The sequence below is a fragment of the Amphiprion ocellaris genome, chromosome 2, assembly GCF_022539595.1.
Source record: "Amphiprion ocellaris isolate individual 3 ecotype Okinawa chromosome 2, ASM2253959v1, whole genome shotgun sequence".
Lineage (NCBI taxonomy): Eukaryota > Metazoa > Chordata > Actinopteri > Pomacentridae > Amphiprion > Amphiprion ocellaris.
In genome coordinates, this window is record NC_072767.1 from 12,630,649 (window position 1) to 12,650,466 (window position 19,818).

At 43.6% G+C, this 19,818-nt stretch overlaps 1 protein-coding gene across 1 annotated transcript; it reads right to left on the reverse strand.

Annotated features, from left to right (window-relative positions):
* Positions 1 to 395: 395 nt before the first annotated feature.
* LOC129350076 (mucin-2-like) lies at positions 396 to 12,772 on the reverse strand. The gene is made up of 5 exons (XM_055015536.1): positions 12,612 to 12,772; positions 11,922 to 12,023; positions 11,291 to 11,446; positions 11,070 to 11,177; positions 396 to 10,304 (listed from the first exon to the last, which is right to left on the reverse strand). The coding sequence occupies exons 1-5, from the start codon at positions 12,658 to 12,660 to the stop codon at positions 1,384 to 1,386; spliced, it is 9,336 nt and encodes a 3,111-aa protein (XP_054871511.1). The 5' UTR covers positions 12,661 to 12,772; the 3' UTR covers positions 396 to 1,383.
* Positions 12,773 to 19,818: the final 7,046 nt, after the last annotated feature.

Here is a 19,818-nt window from a genome sequence, read left to right on the forward strand (position 1 = left end):
TCAGAGTATTTCAAGTCTTTAAAATTTGCTTGTGATATAAAGAGGAAATCCTCAGTATTATATAATAGTATTAAAAGATCCTTGCTTTTTTAACTAAATAAGTGTAATACCTTGCCTTAGTGTGCCTAATTTTAAAAAGAAAGAAAAAAAACTGTTCTCCACTTTTCTCTCAAGATGTATGTTACAATTCTGTGAACTGTCTTGAACTGTACATACTTCAATTAATTTAAAAAAAAAAGTAACTGGTGATTTGTCTGTATTTCCAGCAGTTGTGTAGTCGAATACGTAAACTTTTCAACTACGAATGTCTTTGTACACATGGACAACTCTTTGTACGCATGGACAAATCTTACTACATGTACAAATTTTAATACAGATTAGCAGATGTTTTTACACATTTGAAAACCTAATTACAGACAGACAAATTTTCATACGACTTTTGCAGATTCCGGTTCACACTGACAAATCTCAGTTCGCGTAGACAAATTCATTTACACGTTGACAAATCTCATTTCGGACACACGGATTGAGATACAGACAGACAACTCTCCATTCGCATTGACAAATAGTTTTGCTACAATACCCCCATAGGGTAGGGTCCAAGTGAAGTGTGAGGAACAGTCTTCCAAACAAGTTTAGATATTATATGCAAATATTTCCTTGTCTTGAACTAAATTAATTTAAACAAGATAATTGTTTTTTTTTTAATGAAGTATGATATTTGTACAACAATACAAGGAAACCAAAACAATATTTCATTCTTTAATCCGGTTGAAAGAACAAAAGAATAAATTAAGAAAAAGAGGCATGAATTTAATCACCGTATGTTGAATTTAATCACTTTAGCTTATTTATCAAGGTACACACATCATTTTAAAGTAAACCCAACAATAACACAAATAAATAAATTTACACACAAAAAAAAATAAATTAAGAAAAAATAATAATTTTCACCCAGTGCATATGAAGCAAAGGGAGCAGGGAAAGCAAGGAGGCATATGAGTCAACCAGAGTGAAGCCATCAAAAAAGGCTAAGGTTAATGTTCTGAGGAGTTAATCTGAAGTGAGAATGACCGGACATAATAAACTGTCTTTTTTTGATGTGCTTTCATATGGTTTACATCACAAACCATTACAGAAAGCGATCAAACATTCTGCCAAGCAATTTTCTCTCTGCAATTGATAAAATGTTTCTCAGACATATACTGTAATCATATCGGTGCCGAGGCAGGGTTTATATCAGTAAAATATCCCACCTCAGTGTCATCCAGATTCCATTCACTGTTAAAGAAAGCAGTTCGGAGTAACACCAGGTTCAAGCTGCAAAATGTCTGATGAGAGTCTTTCTGCCACATCATACGCAGCTGGCCCTGTCTCTGTGACCTAAAACAGGATGATGGTCAGGAATCCAAGAAGCAGGTGGAATATATTCAGTCGGAAGCAAGATGCATCACTGGCAGTGGTTGTGGCCGTGGCCGCAATTGTAGTTGCAGCAGCAGTTGTGGTCGGAGCTGTTGTTGTGGTTGGTGCAGCAGTTGTTGTTGGGGCATCAGTCGTTGTTGGGGCAGCAGTTGTGGTCGGGGCAGCAGTTGTGGTTGGGGCAGCAGTTGTTGTTGGGGCAGCAGTTGTTGTTGGGGCAGCAGTCATTGTTGGGGCAACAGTTGTTGTTACTGCAGCAGAAGTTGTTGGGGCAGCTGTTGTTGTTGCAGCCGTTGTTAATGCAATAGTGGTTGGGGCAGCAGTTGTGGCTAGGGCAACAGTTGTTGTTAATGCAGCAGTTGTATTTGGGGAAATAGTTGTTGGTACTGTAGCAGAAGTTGTTGGGCCAGCCGTTGCTGCAGCCATTGTTGTTAGGGCAGCAGTTGTGGTTGGGGCAGCAGTTGTGGTTTGGGCAGCAAGTTTGGTTTGGGCAGCAGTTGTGACTACAGCAGTTGTCGATGGGGCAGCAGCTGTTGTTGGGGCAGCAGTTGTTGTTAGGGCCGCAGTTGTGGTTGGGGCAGCAGTTGTTGTTAGGGCAGCAGTTGTGGTTGGGGCAGCAGTTGTAGTTGCTGCAGCCATTGTTGTTGGGGCAGCAGTTGTCGTTGGGGCTGAAGTAGTTGTTGGGGCAGCAGTTGTTGTTAGGGCAGCAGTTGTTACTGCAGTAGTTGTTGGGGAAGCAGTTGTGGTTGGGGCAGCAGTTGTGGCTGGGGCAACAGTTGTTAATGCAGCTGTTGTAGTTGGGGAAATAGTTGTTGGTACTGCAGCAGAAGTTGTTGGGGCACCAGTTGTAGTTCTGGCAGCAGTTGTTGTTGGGGCAGCAGTTGTGGTTGGGGCAGCAGTAGATGTTACTGCAGCAGAAGTTGTTGGGGCAGCAGTTGTGGTCGAGGCAGCAGTTGTGGTTGAAGCAGCAGTTGTTGTTGGGGCAGCAGTTGTTAGGGCAGCAGAAGTTGTTGGGGTAGCCGTTGTTACTACGGCAGTTGTTGATAGGGCAGCAGTTGTTGTTGGGGTAGCCGTTGTTGTTTCGGCTGCAGTTGTGATTAAGGCAGCAGTTGTGGTTGGGGCAGCAGTTATTACTGCAGTAGTCATTGGGGCAGCAGTTGTGGTTAGAGCAGCAGTCGTTGTTGGTTCAGAAGTTGTTGTTAGGGCAGCAGTTGTGGTTGGGGCAATAGTTGTGGTTGGGGCAGCAGTTGTTGTTTGGGTAGCAGTTGTGGTTGGGGCAGCAGTTGTAGTTACTACAGCAGTTGTCGATTGGCCAGCAGTCATTGTTGGGGCAACAGTTGTTGTTACTGCAGCAGAAGTTGTTGGGTCAGCTGTTGTGGTTGGGGCAGCAGTTGTTGCTGCAGTAGTGGTTGGGGCAGCAGTTGTGACTGCAGCAGTTGTCGATGGAGCAGCAGCTGTTGGTGGGGCAGCAGTTGTTGTTACTACAGCAGTTGTGGTTGGAGTAGCAGTTGTGGTTGGGGCAGCAGTTGTTGTTAGGGCAGAAGTTGTGGTTGGGGCAGCAGTTGTGGATGGGGCAGCAGGTGCTGTTGGGGCAGCAGTTGTTGTCTGGGCAGCAGTTGTCCTTGGGGCAGCAGTTGTGCTTGGGGCAGCAGTTGTGACTACAAGAGTTGTCGATGGAGCAGCAGTTGTTGTTGGGGCAGCAGTTGTGGTTGGGGCAGCAGTTGTGGTTTGGGCAGCAGTTGTGAGTACAGGAGTTGTCGATGGAGCAGCAGCTGTTGTTGGGGCAGCCGTTGTTGTTGGGGCAGCAGTTGTGGTTGGTGCACCAGTTGTTGATGGGGCAGCAGTCGTTGTTGGTGCAGAAGTTGTTGTTACTGCTGCAGTTGTGGTTGGAGTAGCAGTTGTTGTTAGGGCAGAAGTTGTGGTTGGGGCAGCAGTTGTGGTTGGAGCAGCAGTTGTTGTTGGGACAGCAGTTGTTATTTGGGCACCAGTTGTGGCTGGGGCAACAGTTGTGGTTTGGGTAGCAGATGTGAGTACAGGAGTTGTCGATGGAGCAGCAGCTGTTGTTGGGGCAGCAGTTGTTGTTACTGCAGTAGTGGTTGGGGCAGCCGTTGATGTTACTGCAGCAGTTGTGGTTGGAGCAGCAGTCATTGGTTCAGAAGTTGTGGTTACTGCAGCAGTTGTTGCTAGGGCAGCAGTTGTGGTTGGGGCAGCAGTTGTGGTTTGGGCAGCAGTTGTGAGTACAGGAGTTGTTGATGGAGCAGCAGCTGTTGTTCGGGCAGCAGTTGTTGTTTGGGCAGCAGTTGTTGTTACTGCAGTCGTTGTTGGGGCAGCCGTTGTTGATGGGGCAGCGGTCGTTGTTGGGGCAGAAGTTGTTGTTACTGCAGCAGTTGTGGTTCGAGCAGCAGTCGTTGATTCAGAAGTTTTTGTTACTGCAGCAGTTGTGGTTGGAGCAGCAGTTTTGGTTGGGGCAACAGTTGCCGTTTGGGCAGCAGTTGTGAGTACAGGAGTTGTCGATGGAGCAGCAGCTGTTGTTGGGGCAGCAGTTGTGGTTGGGGTAGCAGTTGTTTTTACAGCAGTTGTTGATGGGGCAGCAGTCATTGTTGGGGTAACAGTTGTAGTTGTGGAAACCGTTGTCACTGCAGAGGAAGTTGTTGTGGCAGCAGTTGTGGTTGGGGCAGCAGTTGTCGTTGGGGCAGCAGTTGTTGTTACTGCAGTAGTCGTTGGGGCAGCAGTTGTTGATGGGGCAGCAGTTGTCGTTGGGGCAGCAGTTGCTGTTAGGGCAGCAGTTGTGGTTGGAGCAGCAGTTGTGGTTGGGGCAACAGTTGTTGTTGGGGCAGCAGTTGTGGTTGGGGCAGCAGTTGTGGTTGGGGCAGCAGTTGTGGTTAGAGCACCAGTCATTGTTGGGGCAGAAGTTGTTGTTACTCCAGCAGTTGTGGTTGGAGCAGCAATTGTGGTTGGGGCAGCAGTTGTTGTTAGGGCAGCAGTTGTGGTTGGGGCAACAGATGTTGTTTGGGCAGCAGTTGCGACTACAGGAGTTGTCGATGAAGCAGCAGCTGTTGTTGGGGCAGCAGTTGTTGTTTGGGCAGCAGTTGTGGTTGGGGCAGCAGTTGTGTTTTGGGCAGCAGGTGTGGTTGGGGCAGCAGTTGTTGTTACTACAGCAGTTGTTAATGGGGCAGCAGTCATTGTTGGGCCAACAGTTTTTGTGACTGCAGTGGAAGTTGTTGGGGCAGCTGTTGTGGCAGCAGTGGTTGTTGGGGCAGCAGTTGTTGTTAGGGCAGCAGCTGTGGTTGAGACTGCAGTTGTGGTTGGGGCAGCAGTTGAGGATGGGGAAATAGTTTTTGGTACTGCAGATGAAGTTGTTGGTGCAGCCGCTATAGTTGCCGCATCCGTTGTCGTTAGGGCAGCAGTTGTGGTTAGGGCAACAGATGTCGTTTGGGCAGCAGTTGTGACTACAGGAGTTGTTAATGGAGCAGCAGCTGTTGTTGGGGCAGTAGTTGTTGTTTGGGCAGCAGTTGTGGTTGGGGCAGCAGTTGTGTTTTGGGCAGCAGGTGTGGTTGGGGCAGCAGTTGTGGTTGGGGCAGCAGTTGTAGTTGGGACAGCAGTTGTGGTTGGGGCTGCAGTTGTAGTTGCTGCAGCCATTGTTGTTGGGGCAGCAGTTGTCGTTGGGGCAGCAGTTGTTGATTGGGCAGCAGTCATTGTTGGGGCAGCAGTTGTTGTTTGGGCAGCAGTTGTGGTTGGAGCAGCAGTTGTTCTTGGGGCAGCAGTTGTCGTTGGGGCAGCAGTTGTTGTTACTGCAGTAGTCGTTGGGGCAGCAGTTGTTGATGGGGAAGCAGTTTTTGTTGGTGCAGCAGTTGCTGTTAGGGCAGCAGTTGTGGTTGGAGCAGCAGTTGTGGTTGGGGCAGCAGTTGTGGTTGGGGCAGCAGTTGTGGTTAGAGCAGCAGTCATTGTTGGGGCAGAAGTCTTTGTTAATCCAGCAGTTGTGGTTGAAGCAGCAATTGTGGTTGGGGCAGCAGTTGTGGTTGGGGCAACAGATGTTGTTTGGGCAGCAGTTGTGACTACAGGAGGTGTCGATGAAGCAGCAGCTGTTTTTGGGGCAGCAGTTGTTGTTTGGGCAGCAGTTGTGGTTAGGGCAGCAGTTGTGTTTTGGGCAGCAGGTGTGGTTGGGGCAGCAGTTGTTGTTACTACAGCAGTTGTTAATGGGGCAGCAGTCATTGTTGGGCCAACAGTTGTTGTTACTGCAGTGGAAGTTATTGGGGCAGCTGTTGTGGCAGCAGTGGTCGTTGGGGCAGCAGTTGTTGTTAGGGCAGCAGCTGTGGTTGGGACTGCAGTTGTGGTTGGGGCAGCAGTTGTGGATGGGGAAATAGTTTTTGGTACTGCAGATGAAGTTGTTGGTGCAGTCGCTATAGTTGCTGCAGCCGTTGTTGTTGGGGCAGCAGTTGTCGTTAGGGCAGCAGTTGTGGTTAGGGCAACAGATGTCGTTTGGGCAGCAGTTGTGACTACAGGAGTTGTCGATGGAGCAGCAGCTGTTGTTGGGTCAGCAGTTGTTTGGGCAGCAGTTGTGGTTGGGGCAGCAGTTGTTGTTACTACAGCAGTTGTGGTTGGGGCAGCAGTTGTTGTTACTACAGCAGTTGTTGACTGGGCAGCAGTCATTGTTAGGGCAGCTGTTGTGGCAGCAGTGGTTGTTTGGGCAGCAGTTGATGAGGCAGCAGTTGTGGATGGGGAAATAGTTGTTGGTACCGCAGGCGAAGTTGTTGGGGCAGCCGTTATAGTTGCCGCAGCCGTTGTTGTTGGGGCAGCAGTTGTCGTTGGGGCAGCAGTTGTTATTAGGGCAGCAGTTGTGTTTGGAGCAGCAGTTGTGGTTGGGGCAGCAGTTGTTGTTTGGGCAGCAGTTGTGGTTGGAGCAGCAGTTGTTCTTGGGGCAGCAGTTGTCGTTGGGGCAGCAGTTGTTGGTGCAGCAGTTGTTGTTGGTGCAGCAGTTGCTGTTAGGGCAGCAGTTGTGGGTGGAGCAGCAGTTGTGGTTGGGGCAGCAGTTGTGGTTGGGGCAGCAGTTGTGGTTGGAGCAGCAGTCGTTGTTGGGGCAGAAGTTGTTGTTACTCCAGCAGTTGTGGTTGGAGCAGCAGTTGTGGTTGGGGCAGAAGTTGTTGTTAGGGCAGCAGTTGCGACTACAGGAGTTGTCGATGGAGCAGCAGCTGTTGTTGGAGCAGCAGTCGTTGTTGGGGCAGAAGTTGTTGTTACTCCAGCAGTTGTGGTTGGAGCAGCAGTTGTGGTCGGGGCAACAGATGTTGTTTGGGCAGCAGTTGCGACTACAGGAGTTGTCGATGGAGCAGCAGCTGTTGTTGGGGCAGCAGTTGTTGTTTGGGCAGCAGTCATTGTTGGGCCAACAGTTGTTGTTACTGCAGTGGAAGTTGTTGGGGCAGCTGTTGTGGCAGCAGTGGTCGTTGGGGCAGCAGTTGTTGTTAGGGCAGCAGTTGTGGTTGGGGCTGCAGTTGTGGTTGGGGCAGCAGTTGTTGATGGGGCAGCAGTTGTGGTTGGAGCAGCAGTTGTGGTTGGGGCAGCAGTTGTTGTTTGGGTAGCAGTTGTGGTTGGAGCAGCAGTTGTTGTTGGGGCAGCAGTTGTCATTGGGGCAGCAGTTGTTGGTGCAGCAGTTGTTGTTGGTGCAGCAGTTGCTGTTAGCGCAGCAGTTGTGGTTGGGACAGCAGTTGTGGTTGGGGCAACAGTTGTGGTTGGGGCAACAGTTGTGGTTGAGACAGCAGTTGTTGTTGGGGCAGCAGTCATTGTTGGGGCAGCAGTTGTTGTTGGTGCAGCAGTTGCTGTTAGGGCAGCAGTTGTGGTTGGAGCAGCAGTTGTGGTTGGGGCAGCAGTTGTGGTTGGAGCAGCAGTCGTTGTTGGGGCAGAAGTTGTTGTTACTCCAGCAGTTGTGGTTGGAGCAGCAGTTGTGGTTGGGGCAGAAGTTGTTGTTAGGGCAGCAGTTGCGACTACAGGAGTTGTCGATGGAGCAGCAGCTGTTGTTGGAGCAGCAGTCGTTGTTGGGGCAGAAGTTGTTGTTACTCCAGCAGTTGTGGTTGGAGCAGCAGTTGTGGTCGGGGCAACAGATGTTGTTTGGGCAGCAGTTGCGACTACAGGAGTTGTTGATGGAGCAGCAGCTGTTGTTGGGGCAGCAGTTGTTGTTTGGGCAGCAGTCATTGTTGGGCCAACAGTTGTTGTTACTGCAGTGGAAGTTGTTGGGGCAGCCGCTATAGTTGCTGCAGCCGTTGTTGTTGGGGCAGCAGTTGTCGTTAGGGCAGCAGTTGTGGTTAGGGCAACAGATGTCGTTTGGACAGCAGTTGTGACTACAGGAGTTGTCGATGGAGCAGCAGCTGTTGTTGGGTCAGCAGTTGTTTGGGCAGCAGTTGTGGTTGGGGCAGCAGTTGTTGTTACTACAGCAGTTGTGGTTGGGGCAGCAGTTGTTGTTACTACAGCAGTTGTTGACTGGGCAGCAGTCATTGTTAGGGCAGCTGTTGTGGCAGCAGTGGTTGTTTGGGCAGCAGTTGATGGGGCAGCAGTTGTGGATGGGGAAATAGTTGTTGTTACCGCAGGCGAAGTTGTTGGGGCAGCCGTTATAGTTGCCGCAGCCGTTGTTGTTGGGGCAGCAGTTGTCGTTGGGGCAGCAGTTGTTGTTAGGGCAGCAGTTGTGTTTGGAGCAGCAGTTGTGGTTGGGGCAGCAGTTGTTGTTTGGGCAGCAGTTGTGGTTGGAGCAGCAGTTGTTCTTGGGGCAGCAGTTGTCGTTGGGGCAGCAGTTGTTGGTGCAGCAGTTGCTGTTGGTGCAGCAGTTGCTGTTAGGGCAGCAGTTGTGGGTGGAGCAGCAGTTGTGGTTGGGGCAACAGTTGTTGTTGGGGCAGCAGTTGTGGTTGGGGCAGCAGTTGTGGTTGGAGCAGCAGTCGTTGTTGGGGCAGCAGTTGTTGTTGGTGCAGCAGTTGCTGTTAGGGCAGCAGTTGTGGTTGGAGCAGCAGTTGTGGTTGGGGCAGCAGTTGTGGTTGGAGCAGCAGTCGTGGTCGGGGCAACAGATGTTGTTTGGGCAGCAGTTGCGACTACAGGAGTTGTCGATGGAGCAGCAGCTGTTGTTGGGGCAGCCGTTGTTGTTACTGCAGTGGAAGTTGTTGGGGCAGCTGTTGTGGCAGCAGTGGTCGTTGGGGCAGCAGTTGTTGTTAGGGCAGCAGTTGTGGTTGGGGCTGCAGTTGTGGTTGGGGCAGCAGTTGTTGATGGGGCAGCAGTTGTGGTTGGAGCAGCAGTTGTGGTTGGGGCAGCAGTTGTTGTTTGGGTAGCAGTTGTGGTTGGAGCAGCAGTTGTTGTTGGGGCAGCAGTTGTCATTGGGGCAGCAGTTGTTGGTGCAGCAGTTGTTGGTGCAGCAGTTGCTGTTAGGGCAGCAGTTGTGGTTGGGACAGCAGTTGTGGTTGGGGCAACAGTTGTGGTTGGGGCAACAGTTGTGGTTGAGACAGCAGTTGTTGTTGGGACAGCAGTCATTGTTGGGGCAGCAGTTGTTGTTGGTGCAGCAGTTGCTGTTAGGGCAGCAGTTGTGGTTGGAGCAGCAGTTGTGGTTGGGATAGCAGTTGTGGTTGGAGCAGCAGTCGTTGTTGGGGCAGAAGTTGTTGTTACTCTAGCAGTTGTGGTTGGAGCAGCAGTTGTGGTCGGGGCAACAGATGTTGTTTGGGCAGCAGTTGTGACTACAGGAGTTGTCGATGGAGCAGCAGCTGTTGTTGGGGCAGCAGTTGTTGTTTGGGCAGCAGTCATTGTTGGGCCAACAGTTGTTGTTACTGCAGTGGAAGTTGTTGGGGCAGCTGTTGTGGCAGCAGTGGTCGTTGGGGCAGCAGTTGTTGTTAGGGCAGCAGTTGTGGTTGGGGCTGCAGTTGTGGTTGGGGCAGCAGTTGTTGATGGGGCAGCAGTTGTGGTTGGAGCAGCAGTTGTGGTTGGGGCAGCAGTTGTTGTTGGTGCAGCAGTTGCTGTTAGGGTAGCAGTTGTGGTTGGGACAGCAGTTGTGGTTGGGGCAACAGTTGTGGTTGGGGCAACAGTTGTGGTTGAGACAGCAGTTGTTGTTGGGGCAGCAGTCATTGTTGGGGCAGCAGTTGTCATTGGGGCAGCAGTTGTTGGTGCAGCAGTTGTTGTTGGTGCAGCAGTTGCTGTTAGGGCAGCAGTTGTGGTTGGAGCAGCAGTTGTTACTGCAGTAGTTGTTGGGGCAGCCGTTGTTGTTGGGGCAGCAGTTGTCTGGGCAGCAGTTGTGGTTGGGGCAGCAGTTGTTACTACAGCAGTTGTTGATGGTGCAGCAGTCATTGTTGGGGCAACAGTTGTTGTTACTACAGCAGAAGTTTGTGGGACAGCTGTTGTGGTTTGGGCAGCAGTTGTTGTTGGGGCAGCAGTTGTTGATATGGCAGCAGTAGTTGTTGGGGCTGCAGTTGTTGTTATTGCTGCATAAGTTGTTGCAGCAGCTGAGGTTGTTGGGGCAGCAGTTGTTGTTTGGACAGCAGTTGTTGTTGGGGCAGCAGTTGTTGTTTGGACAGCAGTTGTTGTTGGGGCAGCAGTTGTTGTTGGTTTAGCAGTTGTTCTTACTGCAGCAGTTGTAGTTGGGTCCTCAGTTGTTGTTACTGCTTCAGTTGTTGGAGCAGATGTTGTTGTTGGGGCTGCTGATGTGGTTGGAGAAGCAGTTGCTGAGAAAACAGTTGTGATTGCAGCAGCAGTTGTTGTTTGCGCAATCGTTGTTGTTGATACAGTAGTCACACTGTTGGTGCATGTTGGTCCACTGGCTGTGTATCCAATAGTTTCCATGAACGGTAGACTTCCCACACTCGCAGCAGCAGCACACATTCTTTCCGTTGTGCAGCCAAACACTTGAAGGTTGATGGACTCTGTCGTCACTGTGGATTATATCCCAGTATTTTAAAATATAAGTGACCTTTCTTTTGATCAATGTATTTTCAGAAAAATTCAGAAGTTACTTATTTCCCACTCTAATACTTTCTTAAAGCCTTGTTTTAGCTGACATCCAATGGTTCAAACCTGACCTATCCCCAGGGAACTGGACTTCTTGACGTCATTGCTTGGGTTGCTTTGGTGATTCATGCTACAAATTTATGAACACTTCTAGCCACACCCAAGAGTGAATTTATGTTGACAGTGAAAGAAGAGCAAATCCTGTTTTTCAAGGCTGGTGTTTGTTATTCATTTAGTAAAAATAGCAAAGATTCAGCAAAGATAAATAGACATTTTTTACATTTCACTTTGAGCTTTCATTATTCAATCAGCAATTTGTTTTGGAAAGTAAAATAATGGGTGAATTTTTGTTTTTGTTTCTTTGAATACCTGTTTAATGAAATTCATTACAAAGAAAGAATTCCTCACACATCTTGGTTTTAGCTTCCGATTTGTCATCAATAATATCTTAAGTTTTCAATTGAATTTTCACAGTTTTCATTAATTTATTTGGAAACAAATGGCAGGTAAACTGACATACCAAAAGTCCTCAAATGTAGTTGCACTAGGTTTGGTATTACAGATTTGCAGTTTGTCAAGATGAAGACACATGAATAAGAGTAAATATCTCGAAATTTGTTTCAAATTCTTTGAAGTAACAAACAGATTATGTGATGGTATTTGTTAAACTACATGATCTGATGACTCACCATCAGCTTGAAAGCATGTGTCCTCATCTCCCCTACATGAAACGGTGCATTGAGAGGTGGTGGGGCTACAAAAGCAGTGTTTTCCATTAAATGACTGTGCAGTTGGGTCTGAAACAGAAAATAACCACAATTTATTTGAAGAGATAATAATCTTGCATCACAAAATTATCAGACTATTTAAGTTATGTTTTTCTACATAAGACGTATACATCTATACTTACGAGTTTCTAAGTTGCAGTTGTCAGTGTTGCAGCACTGAGCAGATTCAAGTGTACTTGAACCACTCAATAAAAATGTTGCAGAGCCTGGGACTGGACACAGGGAGGGTGGTGCACATGCCTTGTAGGCTTGGTTTGGTGTTCCTCCATTTAAAATGGCTGCAGAGTCAAAGTCAGTTCTGTTAATGTTGATGGAAAGCACACATAATTTAACAGTACATGTATTTAAGTGAGGGTTGCACAGTGACTCGGTGGTTAGCAATTTCGCCTTGCAGCTAGAAGATCCCCCGGTCCCACGCCTTCCCGGGATCTTTCTGCATGGAGTTTGCATGTTCTCCCTGTGCATGTGTGGGTTTCACCTGGTTCTCCAGCTGCCTCCCACAGTCCAAAAACATGCTGAGGTTAACTGGTGACTCTTAATTGTCCGTAGGTGTAAATGTGAGTGATTGTTCTTCTCTATATGTAGCCCTGTGATAGACTGGTGACCTTTCCAGGGTGTCCCCTGCCTTCACCCTAAGTCAGCTGGGATAGGCTCCAGCCCCCCGTGATCCTAGTGAGGATTAAGCGGTGTGTAGATAATGGATGGATGGTATTTACGTGAAAAGTAGCAAATTGCACAAAGAAAAGATTATACCTGAAATGGAAGCTGTTACACACATCGTCTCTGAGGTGCATGTTTGCAATATTGTGTTTGAACACGCTGAATCTGTGCAGTTTTGACACTGAAGGGCTCCAGCTGCAATGAGAAAAAAATAGTGTTATTAAGTGCATTTACCCATGTACTATATTTCAAAACAAATTTGAGTTTCTTGTACTTTAAATATTGTAATTTTCTGATAAATTATACTTAATGACAATTCAGAGGCAAGCACTGTACTTTATACCCTACCATATTTATTGGACAATTTTGGTTACTAGTTACTTTCCAATTTATTAACAGATTAGGAATAAAGAACTTCTGATATAATATTGTAGACTGAGGTAAAATTGTATTGTTCCTGTACTTCACAAGTATAGATGTATATGTATGATGTGTAATACATTATTTCTGCCATGTGGTATTGGTACTTATACAATATTTGAGTACTTCTTAGAGTGCACTACAACATTTAAATATTTAATTTTGGGGTCCAGTACAATTAATATTGTCCATCTTTTCTGCTGTTTGTCTATATTCAGAGATGTGAAATTATTTATGATTTTTTTTTTTTAAAAAAGCGTGATAGTAATATGTAATGTTGCTTTAAAAGTCCAGTCTTGTAATTTTTTTTTTTTACTTTCTAGTGTCAGTTTGAAGCTGTATTGTAAAAATAAGTTGATTTACCTGTGCTGGTGAGTGCCCAGATCAGAGTCAGAGAAGGAATCAGCTTCATCAGGATGAACAGCTACTATTTCTCAAAGGTTATGTTCCACCTAATCAGCACCACAACACTTCATATACTGCGCAACTGATGAATGAATTTGTGTTTGATGCATGTATATAAGCCCCAGAGAACAGGTGTGCCCCATTTTTACAGCATGACTGTTTGGACTGTGACATCGTCTTTTGTCATTTGAAAAATCACTATCAGCACACCTTAACACACCTCTATTCAATTTGAGCAGGATTTACTTGTGTATAAAACAACATTCTTCATTTTCAATTTCTTTCTCTGTTGTTCATAAGTGTGCGTTCTTTGACATTTTCTAAAATCTCATTTACTTTCATTTACTTACATTTACATTTTTACTTTCTTAAGTTGTACACCGTATCCCAGAAGTTTGTTCTCCCCACCGAACAACATGTTTGATTGTTTGTCACCAAAATGGGTTCCACCTGGTCAATCAGGTACTGTTTGGTTGTTTGTCTGGTCAAACTGTCATGTCCCAGTAGATAAATTTCTTGCTTGACCAAAATGCATTACACTCACAACCAAATTTTGGAAGTGTTTTTACCATGGGCAAGAGTAAGGGTGGAAAAGCTACCCTTTCAGAGTCTGGGATCTGTGCACAGGTCATTACTCTTTGAAATGCAAGAAAAATTTGTCAACAGGTAGCTTAAGCCCTTGGCAGAAATATCCACTGGGTGCAGAAGTGGTGGCAAAAGTACAACAAAGGAGGATCCTTAAAGACTTGCCTCGCTCAGAATGTTCATCTGGCCTAACTGCAAGAGTTGAGGATCTGATGAGAAACGCCAAGGGTAAAAGACACCATTCATGCCAGCGACTCAATCAGAGGCTGAAAAATCTAGGACAAGATGTTTCTAAGAGGACTGTGCATCGATATTAACAAAAACATTTGGGTTGAAAGCTTCCAAGAGGCAACATACCCCACGACTCAAACTGCAAAAGGAGAAGAGACTAACTTTCGCAAAGAAGTACATAACTCTGACTCCAAAAGACTGGAAGAACTGGATTTTCTCTGATGAATTCTCTCTCTACTTATTTCTGGCACCCAACAGCCAAAATAATGTATCACTATAGATGACTATGAAAAAGTATCATTTTCTGAACATTGAAATTCAGTGCCCATAGTAAAGTTTGGGGGGCTATGTCTACTTCAGGTCTCTCAGAGCTGCACATTGTGTCTCAAGGTTCCACTGTCAAGGCACAATATCATACCAACAGCATTCTTTTGTCCAGGAGGAAAAAATCGGGGCCCGTGACTGAACGGAATATCTTTAACGGACGCTCAGAATTAGCATTTATGCAAGATGGTGCCCCTGCTCACACTGCCTGTATGACTCAGTAGTGGTGTTCTGAGCATCTACCCGGCTTTCTGTAAGGAGGAATGACCACCAAACTCCCCTGACCTCAACCCAATTGAGAACTGTTTGGGAATCCTGAACAGTCTCAATGTCACCAGTCCACCACCGACCACCATGAAACAGTTCAACTCTAGGGCTGTGTGGGAGTGGGGGAAGATAGAAGCATCCACACTCAAGAACCTTGTACATTTCATGCCTGAAAGACTGAAAGCCATGATCAAAGTGAAAGGGAGAAATAGTGGTTATTGAATAAATCAATTATATTGCACATGCAGTTGTTGAGCTTTGTTTTTTTTCTGGGGAGAATGAACTTTTGGGACGCAGTGTATAATTGATATTTCTTTGTTTGTATAGTTCAGTTTCCTTGTTTTGTGATATATATATATATATATATATATATATATATATATATATATATATATATATATATATATATATATATATATATATATATATAAAAAATCTAAGCTCACGTCTTAATGCAGACAGTAATGACTATAGAGATAGAAGGCTGCATTTGATAATATCACAGTACTCAAGATTAATATCAAAATTGTATATTGTAGAGGATTTTGGCTACTATATGTATATGTAACTTACCATTTAGCCATTCTGCATACTTTTTAATACTTAATGCTGTTTATACTTTTGATATTTTACATCAGTAAATCCTTTCATGACAGGACTGTTATGTGTAATGTAGATGTGCTGAAAGACAGGTCTAAGTTTTTCTTCAGTTTTTTAGTCATTACAGCTGGGTCAGAATTCCTGCCTTAATCGTTTACTGCAGTACAACTGCCAACAAAATTAAAAGTATTCATTAAGCGGGAGATTTTTTTTTTAAAAATATGTACAATAGTTCTATTGAATGGTACCCAAAAAGCATCTTCCTAAACAAAAACTTGAAAACCTACAAATTGTAAGGACATGTAGTTGTGAAATAAGTGTAGTCAAGTGAAACATACATTATTTGCTGTGAAATGCAGTTAGTTAGCATTGCCAACCAAGTTTTTATTACGCACAGTTCCAAGAGAAATTACCTTTTACTACAGGAATGCTTCCTCCAGTTGAAACCACAAATAGTCTTTGACTTTGATGGCTAACAGCTAGCTAAGGTGGTCTTTAGTAGCAGTGCTAACGGTCGTGGAATCAATGCTGGGTTTGGTTTTTCTAACATTTAGATAAACTCTAAGTGACTTTACACCTTAGTAGCTTAGCTGCCTATACTACAGTTAACACTAAAAATCCATTTTAAAGTAAGTCAACAATTTTTAGTATTTAAGATAAGTGTTGTATTTTTTGTGCCAAATACCTAAACAAACAAACAAACAAAAAATATATATATATGCACATTGAGAAAAAATGTTTTTCATGTTAGTGTTTTATACAATTTTTAGTGGGTTTGTAATGTTACTCTAAAAATCTGGCTCAGATTCAGTGACTCTAGTATAACTATCAGAACTCATATCAGATCAGATACTACATTAGTTACTTAATAGTTTGGTGCCAGTTCAAGTTTCCTGAAGAACTCAGAGGATAGACAGGACAATATTTTGAATTGCTGCTATGTCATTGCCACACCTGCTGTTGTTGAACTGATGTCAGTGCCACACACACTAAGTATACTGTGTTTCACGTACACACCTAAGTTATTACTATTTTCTATTTTGGGTGCCCTCATATTATATTATAAAATTGAAAACAATAGCAGTATTGTGTTATTAAATTGTTTTAGTCACAGTAATCATTTCATCTGTCAGCCTTTATTATGGTGACTCTTGTCCATGCAAGTGAAAATGTGTTTCCAAGAAGGGTGGGGCATGTACGCACTTACTAATTCTTTTGCTGTTCTCAAATCTGAAATTCATGTAGAAACAAACAATACAGTAGCATGAACAAAGATCTACAGGATGAAGGGTGCTTAAACCAGTTATTCAGTCAGATGAAAACTTCAAGTACAGGCTGAACAAGTGTGTGCTGATATGTTTTTAAAATTAAAATTATGTGTCACATTTCAGGTATTGTAGATATCTTTACTGTCTGTTCTCACAATAATGTCTTCACATGATTAGTTACAGTGGTTTTACAGACAGCTGATTACTATCTTTAGACTTTATTGTCCCCGTGGGGAAGTTCTTTCCCACAGCGACATTCCGCTTAATTTATATCGACAGGACAGTACAAAAAGAATAAAAAACAAAACACACATCCTACAAAAACACTGTTCAACATATAAGTGTCATTTTCACTCTGTCCAGATTACATTGGTCTTTTGTTAAGGGTTGCTATAATAGATGGGATCAGGCTTTGCCTAGTCATGCTCGTCTGCATCTCAGTGTTCTGTATCTGTGTCCTGAGGGTATAGGGTGAGATATGTGTTCAGCGGGTGTGTTTTGTCCTGTTCTTTATGTTTGCAATTCATATAATGCCCCTGTTGTTTAATTCTGTGAGGTTTGGTGTGGGAAGATCGGTTGTTTTGGAGGCTGTGGTGGTTATGCGTGTGAGTTTGGTTTTGTTTGTAACAGAGAGCCGTTATAGAAGCAGGTGGAGCAGTAGAGGAGGACGGACTGGATGATGCTTTGATACAGCAACAGAAGGAGATGGGGGGCAACATAAAGTCCTTTTAGTTTACAGATGGCTTGATGTGTGTGAATTATTTGTTTTCTTCATATATTACTTAGGTTTATATATTAGGTTTATATTACGTAGGTTTTCTTTGGATCTCTGTGTGGCATGTGTGTTATACAATCAAAGTCATGGCTTATTGAAAAATGTGAGACAGTCACATTCCAGGAATATTTCATAGTGTTGATCATGTTTCAGTGCATCAGGGTTAAAGGCATATGTAAGGACCTGAGAGGTTACTTTTCAGGTTTCTTTCTAGCTGTATTTATTGCTAATCTGTACTAGTCTGTAAAGCTTAAAAATGCTCGTGACCATATCCTTAAGCTTAAATTAATATATTAATAGTGATTCTTTTGTTTAACAAAAGAAAAACACAAAGATGAAGTTTTAAAATATTTCAAGACAGGAAAAGCAGATAGTTTTCACAGATGAGAAGCTGAACCCAGAAAGGTTATAGAATTTTATATTAAAATGATTGTTTGGTTATCAAAATAGTTAATTGGCAATTAAATGCAGTTCATTTTTGTGATTTCATCCATATCAGATGATAAGATCATACTATGTGATGGATGGACTGTAACAATATTCTACAGTTAACAGTATTTCAGTAAATGCTGTAGTTCCATCTCAACCAGTTACAAGTTTAAAATGTTCCTTAACCTAAAGCATCAGTCATAATAAGAACACAGTACACTGTATTTAATACTATCACAACTGAATAGCTTGAAGTATCTGTCTTCAGAGTTACAATGAGAGATGATGAAGATAGAAGAGAAATACTGTAACAGCAGCTGCTCACACACATATCATTATTGCTCAGGCATATTGATTTTGCTCTGCAATTCTATTAAAGCACAAATGTTTATACAAAATACTACTTTATTGCTCTGAATGGTGAAGTCTGTAACAGGTCCAATCCATGAGAATAACCAGTAACGCAGCACAATCCTTGTTGTAACCAAATCTTTACAGGAGCTGAAGTTCCATTTGTTCCTTCCATCTGTTAGTAGAAGATTTTCTTTGAGTTAAAAAAAAAACCCTGCATAATCAAACAGCAGCAGGATCCATGTGAATGTTTCCACAGAGAGACAGTTGCACGTGTTAAGTGATATAAGAATAATAACTTCATTAACTAGAAAATTTTTGAAGAAATTTTGAGTCTGCCAATGCAGCTGGTGTCCTATCAAAATTATGCAGAAGGTATAATTTATAGAAATATATTCTATTTTGAAAAGCCAGCATATTTCACAAACCCTGATCAGCTCTAACATTTTACTTTTACTTTGAAAGTGTAGCTCACGCCACAGAATTCTGGTGACTTCTTGTTAATTCTCGTGATTTCACAGGCTAGTAAATTGAGACTTTTAATTTTGATTTTATTTTTGTAATGAAAATTACAACTAAACCCAACTTACAATTGAGCTGTTCAATAAACTCTTCCACTGAGTATGGACTCTTACCTTGAAAGGGAATCCGAGCATAGAGATAGTTTGTCCATCAATACATGTGGGAAGGAGAGACAGAATGAAGTACTGTTTGGTAAGCTTCTTTGACATCAGGGAGATTTGGTTTTGACAATCTAGCACAGGGGAAAGAGAAGAGGCGCCATGTTTATTTTGAAAAGCCAGCACATTTCAGAGTCCCTTGTAAGTCTTTTGCTTTTACTTCCAAAAGATCAAATATGTGGACTTCCTTGCCTTAGCCTTGCTAGAGTCTTGTTCCTTTTTAAAGAAAAAAAACACCAACATGGAGCTGCTATAGATCCTTAAACCACTACCTGGGAGAGACTCTTATTTAGAAGTTTAACCCAACAAATATGGAGCCAATAAACACTCCATGACTTTGTCCAAATGGGGTCAGCAAACTTGTAATTGGCCTTTTTCATTATTTTCTGACTTCTTTTCCACCAAAAAATTAAATGAATAATCAAGAAAGTAACCACTGCTTTACTGTTAATAAAGTAGCAGTAAAGCAATGACTGTTAATTGCAGCCATGTAAAATGCATTGCCTTGATCAATAATATTGCTGACTATCAAATCAGTTACTGTAGATAGATATTTCAGTTGCATTAATGTCCATGCAATTTGGGTCTTGTGACATTACTGTTATGGAAATCTGACGAAACGGCAGTAAAGTCTAGCCTTGTGTGGAATAAATGTGGGCTAAGCATTTTTCTTGTGATTTCAGACCATTCGATTAACAAAAATTTCCATTATGCTTCAGTAAATAAAACCCTTTAACAAAACTGCCTAAAATATATGGTTTTATTGGTATGTGCTTGAGGAAGACTCAGTCCCAAAAAGCTTTCTGACTGTATTGGAAAGAGGATGATGGTGCCAGACGGATACCTCTGCTTGAAGCCTCGAAATGAGTGATCTTAATTGTTCCAGTAGAGCAACACAGGATCAACAGAGTCAACAGAAGAGACAGATTTACCACAAAACACCAAAAACTACCCAAACCATTAAGCATTTCTGCCTACTTATTTGTCATCACACAACGTACAATATGAAATGCAGCATAATTACATACAGTCCTAATTGAAAACTGGTTTGCATTAATAATAGGTTGAGAGAAGCAGAAGCAGCGTTCATTTTCTTGACTTTCTTCATGATACATTTGTAGTTCAGTCTCAGGTGAATAAGTTTTATTGATTCTTAGACATGAGGTTTTGAAATGCTTGCATATTAAACATAAAGGGTTGGATCCACGGAGGACAGATCAAAATGATGCCAAGAAAATAATGCCTACTCAAGAATAGAAAAAAATGTAAAACAAACAAACAAAAACAACCCTTTAAATTTAACTTGAACAATACTGTAGAAATCCAACACATTGAGTTCAGTGACATAACAGTGAGGATTTGAGGGCAGTTAACACTAGAGTGAGCTATCTGAAATACTGTAGGGCCAATATGCTGTGTAGACTTTTCATGTGATGCCAGTGGGTGAGAATAATGTGTTAACGCCAACCTGACAGAAGAAAAATATAACAAATCACATTGGGCTTCAGAAATGAAAAGCATTTTTCCTCTGTCCTTTTGACTCTTCAGCTAGCTTTAATATGTATTAGCATCTATTAGTAGTTTCACTACACCTAAACCTTTGATTTGGTTTTCACAGTAAGCATTTTTATAATTTTTTATACTAGTGTATTGCA

Bases quoted from the DNA above. Each gene is read 5' to 3' on its own strand.
- LOC129350076 (XM_055015536.1), bottom strand. From the start codon at position 12,660: ATGAAGCTGATTCCTTCTCTGACTCTGATCTGGGCACTCACCAGCACA. The intron at 12,024-12,611 runs GTAAATCAACTT...TTCTCATTGCAG, and splicing joins CTGGGCACTCACCAGCACAG to CTGGAGCCCTTCAGTGTCAA. The intron at 11,178-11,290 runs GTAAGTATAGAT...TTTCTGTTTCAG, and splicing joins CAACTGCAACTTAGAAACTC to ACCCAACTGCACAGTCATTT.